General features: G+C 59.9%; 1 protein-coding gene across 1 annotated transcript; it reads left to right on the forward strand.

Moving 5' to 3' along the window:
• The first annotated feature begins 2,970 nt into the window (after nt 1-2,970).
• On the forward strand, nt 2,971-6,253 carry SOCS3 (suppressor of cytokine signaling 3). Its single transcript, XM_067717073.1, has 2 exons — nt 2,971-3,227; nt 3,783-6,253. The coding sequence occupies exon 2, from the start codon at nt 3,871-3,873 to the stop codon at nt 4,582-4,584; it is 714 nt and encodes a 237-aa protein (XP_067573174.1). The 5' UTR covers nt 2,971-3,227; nt 3,783-3,870; the 3' UTR covers nt 4,585-6,253.
• Nucleotides 6,254-10,862: the final 4,609 nt, after the last annotated feature.

The following is a 10,862-nucleotide window of genomic DNA, read 5'->3' on the forward strand; positions in this document are numbered from 1 at the left end:
CAGTTCAGTCTCCTGAGTCAGTATGCAGGGAGCCCTGCCCCTCTCCAGCAGGACAGCTTCTTTCAGGCCGCTGGGCATGCGTGATGACCCTGCCCCTCCTCTCTGCTCCTTAAATCATCCAGGCACTCTTGGGCCCACGCTATGCTCCCCGCCAGTCATGCAGCCTTTGCTGCTGGCCCTTGGCAGAGCCCAGGCTCACTTGGGTACTGTGCTGTTGATATTAGGACTTACCGATTTCAGAGGTATGAGTCCCTCCAACCAGACCGGGGAATCCCAAGCTCAGGGGCTGTTTCTTCCTCCTTATCTCTCCCGCCCTCACTTCTGACCCCCTCTCCCCCCAAGAATGAATGATCACAGTCTCATAGGATCATAATTACAACCACTTCTTTCTCATGACGCTCAACACTTGGGGGTCCCATGTCCCCTCACCTCCCCTGTATCCCTGCAGGATTCACCCAGCACTTCTGTGTTCCCAGCGCTTTGCCCCATGCCTCGCAAAGGTAGGCACTCAGTGAGGGTTTTTGGAATGGTTGAATGAATCTAACTTGTGTCAGAGCCTTATAATTTTTTTTTTTTTCGGTATGCGGGCCTCTCACTGTTGTGGCCTCTCCCGTTGTGGAGCACAGGCTCCGGACGCACAGGCTCAGCGGCCACGGCTCACAGGCCCAGCAGCTCCGCGGCATGTGGGATCTTCCCGCACCGGGGCACGAACCCGCGTCCCCTGCATCGGCAGGCGGACTCTCAACCACTGCGCCACCAGGGAAGCCCCAGAGCCTTGTAATTTACAAAGCAGTTTCTCATCCATTAACTCAAGGGCTATTCCTTGTGAGCCTTCCTTGTCCTCCACGGGGCTCAGCACAGCAGTGGATGGTCATGGTGGCAGCCTCCTAAGCAATGGATGAGAAAAAGAATGAACTCCTGATTCTACAAAGAAGGAGAATTCATTTCATTAGCCCGCAAGTATCTGGAGGGCAAAGACTAGGTCTTATTCGTCATTATATGTCAATGCCCAGCACAATGTCTGGTACATAGAGTCCAATATTTGTGAAGTGTGTTGAATAAATCAATTTCCCCCTCTGCAGGAGTAACAAGACTTCCTCCTGACTACTGCTCTCCTAACAGAATCCAAAGGGGGAACTGCACTGAATTACTTCCATGTCTAGCATATTTTGATGTGCAGAATCTTTCCTTGTCTTTTTAATCTCAGATCTCTGATGGGAAAAGATTATTATTCCTACTTTACGGATGGCAAAGCTGAATTCCAGAGAGACTGGGTGTCCTGACCACATCTCACTTAGTCCCCTGACATCTGTGGGGGAGAGAAGTGATGGCACAGAGCGAAGACACAGCGGCAAGTTGGAGGCGCAGTGAGGTGCCTATCAGCTCCTAGAGAAGCAAAGGAGCCGTGTCTCCGAGTTCTAAACTCCCGAGGGTCTCTCCCTTCCTTTCTGAGTCCTTATATTCTGTGGCATGGCATCTGGGAAAAGGGCAGCGTCCAAAGCTCTCAGCCCCTGCGTCCTGAGAGATGACAATCTAAGTGCCACTTAAGCTAGTTCTCAGGTGTCTCCAGCACCCCACTGCCTGTTTGGGGACAGATGGCAAAATTTTCCATCCTTTGTAAAGCTGGCCCTGGTTAGCTCAGACCACCCACATCCACGCCGACGTGACCAAGAACAGATCCGCTGTTCACCTCAATCACCTCCTCTCCTCACCCCCGGGGAGAGACCGGGCCCCGACACTCAGAGGGGGCGCACATTCTAGGCTGTCCCGGGCTATCTGGAAGCGGGCTGAAGTGAAAACTGCTTTCCGGAAATCCTCCACTGCTAGACTTTTATTCCCAGGTCTAACTCCAGACTGTGATGTGAATTCTCCTCGGTCCCCCGAGAAGGTCCCTCCCGCCCCAGCTCCTGAGCCAGCCTCCCCACCGCCCCTTCGGGTTCCCGTTCCAGGGCTTGGGGGTGGGGGGGAGAGCAGCACCAAACTCCGCTCCAACTAGCAGACCCCAGGGCGCCCTCTAGCGGACGCGGGGCGCGGGGTGGGGCCATCGCTCGCCCTCGGGCCAGTCCCGCCGCGTTAAGAGCACCTGGCCGGACCCACACCTCACCTCGCAGGTTTGGAGACCCAGAAGTGCGAAAGCGGTTGTTGTTTGCGTTTGTGTTTTTTTGGTGGTGGGAGGCGGCACCCGTGTTGCATCGGCAAAGAACCTATCGGTGGGCCGATGGGCTGAGGCCGGACAGCAGCCACTCAGGCTGCGTCCCCTCCACCCTTAGGACTCCCGGCTTCACCTCGGGGACATGCCCACAGGTGACTGTCGGGCGTCCCCACCCCCCAGGGCTCCCAGGTCCGGTCCCAGTTTCGCGGCCCGGCCTTGGGGTGTCCCCCGTTCCCCTGAGGCAGGCATGGGCCTCCTGGGGCCGCGATCGGGATCTCGGGCGGGCGCGGGAGGGCGAGGGTGTCTCCCCACGAGGTCCGAGAAAAGGGAAGGGGAGCCGGGAGCCTCTCCCGCTCGGCCTCCTGGAACTGCCCGCGCTCTGGGAGCGGCGCCCCCGCCTCTGCCAGAAACTGGCCTTCTTAGAAGGGAGGGGGAAAGTGTGAATGAGAAGTTGGGGGCGGAGCGCGCGCGGGGGAGGGGCCGCTGCCAGGAACGCGCCGCCGGGGCTGGCGCCTAGCCCGCCGGCCGCCCCGGCTGCCTCGCGTTGCGCTTTGTCTCTGCGCGCGTCTCTGCGGGTCTCTGGCCCTGCTCGCGGCCCGCCCTCGGTCGCCCGCGGCCCCTCCCTCCCATCCGCGCACAGCCTTTCATTGCTGCGAGTAGTGACTAAACATTACAAGAAGGCCGGCCGCGCAGTTCCAGGAATCGGGGGGCGGGGCGCCGCGGCCGCGTATATACCCGCGAGCGCGGCCTCAGCGCCGGCTCCGACTCGGACTCCCCGCGCCGCCGTCGCCGCCGCCGCCGCCGCCGCGACTCCGGCCCCGCACGCCGCCCGCCCGGCCCAGCTCCCGCCGCGATCCCTCGCCTCGCCCCCGCCCGACCAGCCCGGGGGCGCGCAGGGGGCAGGGCGGGCGTCCCGGCGAAGCCCGAGGGACGCGCGCGCGAGGGCCCTTTGTGGACTTCACGACCGCCAACATCTGGGCGCAGCGCGGGCCACCGCTGGCCACCGCGCCGCCGCCGCGCCTTGGGGACCGTAGGAGGGGCAGCCCCAAGGCCAGAGACTTCGGTTTGGGACCAGGTAGGAAGGAGGGGCGCGGCGTGGAGGGGGGGTCGGTTCACTAGTCCCGGGAGCTTTTCCCGGTTTCCCCTCCCCTTCCCGGGTCATTCCCGGCAGGGAGGGGACGAGATAGGGGGCAGAGCGGATGGAAGCCGGAGATCCCAGGTTCCCGGAATACCCAGGCTGGGGCCCTCGGGCTTCTCGTGTCCCCTCCCTACCCCCATGCCTCGGATTTCTTTCTCCGTCCCTGCCGCCCGGGGCCACCGGACTGAGCGGCGTCCAGAGCGTCCCGGGGGCCCTTCTCCCGCTCCCCACCCCGGCCACGCTCCTGGAGACCCAACTTCCGCGCCCGAGTTTCCCACTCGGCGCCTTCCCAGTGCGCGCTGGGGAAAGGGCTGCCTGGAGGCGGGGGCTGGGCGGGCTCCGTGGGGGTGTCTGGGTCGGAACGAGGGCCCAGGCGAGCGCCTCCGGGGCAGCTGGTGTCCCGGCCGCTCGGCGGAGGGAGGGGAGCCGGGGTGGGCCGGGCGCGCTGGAGGGTTCCGGGTACTAACGCGGCGCGCGCCTTCCTCCCCGCAGCTCCCCGGGATGCGGTAGCGGCCGCTGTGCGGAGGCCGCCGAGCAGCTGCAGCCGCCGCCGCGCAGATCCACGCTGGCTCCGTGCGCCATGGTCACCCACAGCAAGTTTCCCGCCGCCGGGATGAGCCGCCCCCTGGACACCAGCCTGCGCCTCAAGACCTTCAGCTCCAAGAGCGAGTACCAGCTGGTGGTGAACGCAGTGCGCAAGCTGCAGGAGAGCGGCTTCTACTGGAGCGCCGTGACGGGCGGCGAGGCGAACCTACTGCTCAGCGCCGAGCCCGCCGGCACCTTCCTCATACGCGACAGCTCGGATCAGCGCCACTTCTTCACGCTCAGCGTCAAGACGCAGTCGGGGACCAAGAACCTGCGCATCCAGTGCGAGGGGGGCAGCTTCTCGCTGCAGAGCGATCCTCGGAGCACGCAGCCAGTGCCCCGCTTTGACTGCGTGCTCAAGCTGGTGCATCACTACATGCCGCCCTCCGGCGCCCCCTCCTTCTCCTCGCCCCCAGCTGAACCCTCCTCCTCGCCCCCAACTGAACCCTCCTCCTCGCCCTCCTCCGAGGTGCCCGAGCAGCCGTCGGCCCAGCCGCTCCCGGGGAGCCCCCCCAGGAGAGCCTATTACATCTACTCGGGGGGCGAGAAGATCCCTCTGGTGTTGAGCCGGCCCCTCTCCTCCAACGTGGCCACTCTCCAACATCTCTGTCGGAAGACCGTTAACGGCCACCTGGACTCCTATGAGAAAGTCACCCAGCTGCCTGGGCCCATTCGGGAGTTCCTGGACCAGTACGATGCCCCCCTTTAGAGAGCAAAGGGCAGGGGTAGGGGCTAGGGGCCCGGGTCCCCTCTCCTCCATGGCACATGGCATAAGCACAAGAATCCAGCCGTGAGAGTCCTGCAGCTCTGGGTGAGCTAGGGGGCGGACAGGCCCCTCCCTCCGGTCCTCCCCCTGCAGAACTGGGCGGGCGGTACCTGGAATGTGTTTGAGGAGAGGGGGAGAGCCACCTGAGCGCCCCTCCCCCACGCCAGTTTCTCCGGAGGAGCCGGCGGGCCCAGGGGGACCACAGCAACGACCTCAGTGGATTCTCTCTCCTGTCCCGCTTTCTCGACCCCCCTGCGCTTCCAAACGGGGGACACTGCGGGCGTGCTGAACTGGTGAGAACTGCCGGGGAATCTTCGAACTTTCCAACGGAACTTGTTTGCTCTTTGATTTGGTTTTAAACAGAGCTTTAAATCTGAGCAGGTCGCGGGCCTGGAAAAGGGTGGATGAGAGAGAGGGCGCCTCAGGGGCCCAGGGCTACCGGCTGGCCAAGGAAATGGTCACCCCCATCGCCCAGCCCAGGTGAGGAGGGTGGCTGCCTGCTCCACCTCTGACACAGGGGAGAAGGGCAAGGGGTGGCCTGAAGGGGACCTTTCCGCTCCCCCTCTTCCTCCCCTTTCGGACAGCCACCAGAAACACAGGTCCTAGAGTGCATCTAATGCCAGAGAGCCCAGGGCCCTTCCCCTGTTTTAAGGGGGGAGTGGCATCTGGAAGAGGATGGACGGCTGGTCAATTCTTCTTTCCCCACCCATGCTATACCTTTCGGCACCTGGGGGATGGGGCTGGAGGAGATGGAGGAGATGAGCCACCTTTGAGCCCAGATCCTGGACAGAGAAGATGGGGGATTCTACTTTGTGCCTCCTGACTATATCTGGCTAGGAGATTTGCCTTAAATGCTCCCTGTCCCATGGATAGGGACTGGCACACAAGAAGCCACACACCCAGCCAATCCAGGCAGAGGCCAAGAGATTCTCAGAGGGGCGTACACCGGCCACACACCATTCGGCGGGGGAGGTCAGAGATGCATGGGGGGGGGCAGAGATCCATGCCTTCCACCTGAGCGCAGGAAGAATGCCAGCCCAGTGGGTACTGGCTGGCCAGTGGTGCCTGGGCTCTGGCCAGAGCAGAGCCACCAAGCTCCACAGCTCCCCAGACCCTGCACAGCCCTCCCTCCTCACCCTGGGGGACTGGCACAGGCAGGAAGTCATCGAGAGGCCCTGCCACCCAGCTGCTCCCGCTCTGCAATAGCACTGATCAGTGAAAACTTACAGTAATGTAGCGGGGATGGAATTACCTGGAACTGTTCTTTTTTGGGGAAAACTAAACACAAAGTTTTCTGTGTCAGGTATTGGGCTGGGTGGGGCAGCTGTGTGTTGGGGTGTTTTTTTGTTTTTTTTTTCCTGTTATTTTGTTTGGGTTTCGTTTTTGTTTTTTAATAATGTTTACAATCTGCCTCAATCACTCTGTCTTTTATAAAGATTCCACCTCCAGTCCTCCCCTCCCCCACCCAGGCCTTCGAGGCTGACAGGAGATGCTTGAAGAACTTACCAAAATACCAACAACCCAAGTCAGACTTTGCACATATTTATATTTATATTCAAAACAGAAACATTTCAGTAATTTATAATAAAGAGCACTATTTTTTAATGAACAACCTGACTTGAGCCTTTCTCCCCCGCCCCTTCTGCCTTACTTGCTCTTTCACCCACACCTACACCCTACATCAGAGGGCGGCGGCTCTACCGCCTTGCTGCCCTGGCGCTCCCTGTGATGGAATCAAACTCGGCTTCACGTCACTGACAAGCTAAGGCAGCCACCTAGACTGTACCGAGAGGGGTAATTCCTGCTAGTCTGATTCAGATCTGACCAGAATATGCAAAGCAAGTTCGAAGGAAGCGCTTCAAAGGGCTTGCAGGGAGTATGAACTGAGCTGTGGTCAAAGCTTTTAGAGGCTTCAAGCTATTAGAGGCGCTGGGCTCCTCGTCAGGGAGGTGTTCCGAGAGAGCCCAGACTATGGGGTCCTGGAGGCGACCCGTGACCTCAGCACAGCCGGGTCCATGGGAGGTGGGGGGAGGGGGAGTCCCGATGCAAACCCTGCACTAAGTGGGGCCCTCCCCAGGGGTAGGAGCCCCAGCCTGAGAAGTGGATGGGGCCACATACCTCCCAATAAGAGCAGCCATCTATTCACCTATTTTCAGCCACTCGCACCCTCTGGGCACTCAGAGACCACCTGGGTCGGTGGTCACCTTCCCAGCCACCCCCAGGAGGCTGGTGTTATCACCGCATATTCTCAGGCCGAGCTGTGTGCTCCATGGGAGCGGGGACTTGGACGGGTCACTTCTGATGCCTAGAACGGTGCTCGGTAAATATTTGTTGGCTGACTGGGGGCAGCATCTCAGGTTCACGGAGGTTAGGCAACCTGCCCGAGGACACACCTCTTGGGAATGTGGGAAAGACACAGGTTAGGAATCCGGGAGCCTTTGATTTTTCCAAAGCCCAGGAACTCTCTCTGCCTCCCTTAAGTAAGCACAAAGAATATGCCCGGGGTTGCCCCTAGGTGGGTCCCCCCTGCAAAGTCAAGAGGTTGGTAACCGCCCCCCACCCCCACCCCCACACTCAGCACTAGGGTTCTGCTAAAAAGGCAAACTAAAAGTGCTGCTCTGTGACATTTTCCTTCCATGCTTCTTCTCCCCCAAGGCCCCAAGCCTGACAGCTGGATCAGTGTTCTCCCCAAGTCAGGGGCCCCATCCCCTCCTCTGCCTCAGATGCCTGAAACAAATGCCACAGCCCTCTTCCTGGCCCCCGATAAGCTGCTCAGGAATCAGTGTCCAAAAGGCAACTGAGAGTAAATAAACAAAGTCGTTTTTCTTTCCCATTTCCTGGACTTTTGGGGAAAATAACCTAAAGTGACGAGAAAGGGCGAGGCCAGGCATGGGACCACTGAGTAGACAGAGCACGTTAGGAAGCACACCAGAGAGACTACCACCTCTGGAACTGGGAATGTAGACCCAGGCAAGGTCACCTTCCCAGAGCACAAGGTCAGGTGAGGGGACCCAGTAGGGCCTGGCTCCCCAGCGCCTCGCAGGAGGACGAGAGCCCGGGAGACTTTTGGTAGGCTCTTCCCCACCCCACCATCTGCTGGCCTGACAGCCTCGATGGAACCTTGGAACCCAGAGCACACGAAGGCCCCGTCCTAGGCCCAGAAGGCAGCTGTTTAGCCAGGATGTCCAGAGTTTAGAGGGTGCTAACGGAAGGGGCTGCAGGGGGGAAGTGGCTCTCCCTACCCCTTGGAGGTGGAACTCAGAGGCAGAAGACCCCTGACTCCTTTCCCTCGCTGCCCACCCCACCCTTCTTCCTTCCCATAGGTCTCTCCATTTTCAGACCACAGACCGGACCAACCTTCTGGTTTGCAGACAAGTCAAAGTGACTCCCAGAGAAGGAAAGCAACTTACTGGACTTCACACAGCCAGCTAACGGCAACATCAGGACAAGAATCTCTCAGACTGGTCTGCTCACCAGCACTTCTCCCTGTTTTCCCTCCTCATAGCAACCCGTGTTGCAGAAGTCTTTCTGTACTTCTCAGTCCTTTCAGAGGCAGACACCGCTCCTCCAGAGGACTTTGTGGGCAACCCTCTGTCCTGGCCGCCAGAGGAGGGGTGCACCTGGTTCCCAGACTTGCTAAGAAGCATCCTGCAGGGCATAGGGAAAATTCTTTGCGGCTTGAGCCTCAAAGGGGGTTAAGCACAGGGGGTTAAGCCCAGCTGGGGGTCCCTGGCCAACAGAAAGGGAGGAGATGGAGCTCCCCAGACCGTGGGCCCTATTACCGTGCTTCAAGCGCTGTAGGAATCCACCCCCAAGAGGTCCTTATCCTCTCCCCGGTGGTGCTGTCTTTGGGCAGGCCTCCTGATGAGTTAGAGCCAGGAACGGGAACTCTGAGGCTTGCTCTGGGGGAGGGAAGGAAGGAGGCCACAGACAGGGGAGCTGGAGATGGAAAGTAAGCGGGCACGTGTGTCCTAGTCTAAGGATGTTTGGGAGGGGGCACCGCCGGAGTACCAGGCAGAGAGAGAGAGAGAGGGCAGAGTCAGATAGCCACAGAGGGAGTCTAAGCAGAGACAGAAGCCTGCGGGGTGGGGGACAATGTGCACAGGGGCGGACCGGGAAGACCGAGGCCGAGGTGGGAAGAACCCGGTCCCGGGCGCACCTTCCCGCGCCGCGTCCCGCCCCCTCCGGATCCGGCGGCCACCGGGCGAGCGGGCAGGCGGGCGCGTCGTTCTGGAGGCCTGCCTCTGCCAGGAAGAGTCACTTCCCGGACACCGCGGGAGCCCTGACGGAGCTATGCGAAGAATGTACGCGCGGAGCCTGGCGGGTGGCATCTCCCGGGCCCGCGCCGCCGCCGCCGCCGCAGCTGCCCAGCCGAGTGAGCGCGGAGGACAGCCCACGCCCCCGACACGCCCCCGACACGCCCCCGCCGCCCGCGGAGCGGTCGCCGTGGCAACGGAATTACAGGCGCAGAGTGCTGTTTATTCTCAGACCAGTGCCAGGAAATTCGGCCGGGAGGCTGCCAGGCGCACCTCCCTGGGGTGGGGGGCGGGAGAGGGAGGAGAGAGGATGGACCGGCGCGCCCGGGGCTCCTGGAAGGAGAGAGGGAGGGAGGGAGGGAGGCAGTCCTTCGTCCCTGGGGGTCACTGACCCCTCCGAGGGGAGGCTGCTCAGAAAACCCTGACTCTTTGTCGGCCATGAGTGGATCAAGTTTTCCCAGGGGAGCCGAGATCCCCCTCCAGGCCGGCAGCCCCTCCCCCCCAGACCACTGTCCTTGGAGCCCCCCAGCCCCTGCCTGTCAGTCACTCATTCACTCATTCATTCATTCACTCAGCGAGTACCCATTAACACATCCTGTGTGTCAGGGGATTGAGTGTGAACAAGACAAGGCCCTGCTACTCCTGCTCTCCAGAGATTTAGTGGAAGTGACAGACACTAGTTAAAATGTAAATAAAATAAACAGTCTGATATTTGTGCCGCAAAGACTCATCTTTAAGTCACATTTCCAGTACCTCGAACATCCACAGTCCTGTCTCATCCTCAGGTACGGTGACCAGCTTGTCCTGGGTTAGTAGCCCTGAATGTCCAGGACATTTGATCACCCTTCCCTCGGGTCACACATCCATTTCAGTGATAGTGAAAGTGAGACTTGGATTGCAAGGGCAGTTATTCCAGGGTCATGGAGCTCATTAGAGAGAGCCGGAGGTCCTACCTGAGAAAACAGGGCTTTTTTTGGCTCAACCCTTCTCACCTCCCAGAGCTGCCTCCCTCCCAAGGCTCATGAAAGCCAAAGAACCACCTGCGACTAGTCCCCAGGGAGTGGATGAAATTGCAGATTCCCGGACTCCAAGCTCAGCTTTTCTGAATCAGAAGCCCCAAGGAGAGTGGGGAATCTCAATACGCAACACCTCCTCAGGTGACTCTGAGACCACTCGCTTCCTTTGGGGAAGACAAGCCTGGATCCTCCTCACTTCCCGGGAAAGGGAATATCCTCCTTGAAACTTGACTAAGCCAGAGCTGGGAAATTAGCAGGCAGGGAAGGCCCAGGATCACTGCCCGCACTGGGGCAAGTGCAGACAAGTGCAGCCCTTCCCTCTGCTGGGCTCCAGCCCCTGGGCCCCAGCCTGAGGATGGCAGGGGGAGGAGGACGGTGCTCCTTCCCCCAGTGCTGAGCCCTCCCAGCTGTGCTGTGCTGGGAACAGGCCAGGCATTTGTGAAACCCCGGGTTAGCCTGACCCACTGTCATGAGGACTGCCTGTGGAAGCTGGCGCGGGGAGGGGGATGGAGGGCTGTTCCCAGAAGTGGGGAGAACTCTGGACTTCCCACTCCTGAGTGCTCCGGATTGCAGCACAGCCTTAAGCAACAGCAGTGGCCTGGAAGGCTGCATTGCAGAGAGAATCAGAGGCCCCCGGCTCTCATCTGAAGCCAGGGCTCTGAATACTAAAACTGCGCGCTCTCCTCGTAAATACGATCACAGCTGCTATTCGTTGTAATAATCAGGCCCAGCCTTAGAGAAAGGTGGAAAACCTAGACTTAAAAGAAGAAACAAACGATGCAAGTTCGTTATTTACATTACACAATAAAATGTTTCCTCTCTTTCACCTCACCTCCCCCAAATCTTCTTTTCATACAGAAAATGCTATTTGGTATCCATAATGTATAGGATGATGAAGGTATAGACATGAAACGTAAAACCCACGAGGGGGGCTTCCCTGGTGGCGCAG

The sequence above is a fragment of the Pseudorca crassidens genome, chromosome 19, assembly GCF_039906515.1.
Source record: "Pseudorca crassidens isolate mPseCra1 chromosome 19, mPseCra1.hap1, whole genome shotgun sequence".
Lineage (NCBI taxonomy): Eukaryota > Metazoa > Chordata > Mammalia > Artiodactyla > Delphinidae > Pseudorca > Pseudorca crassidens.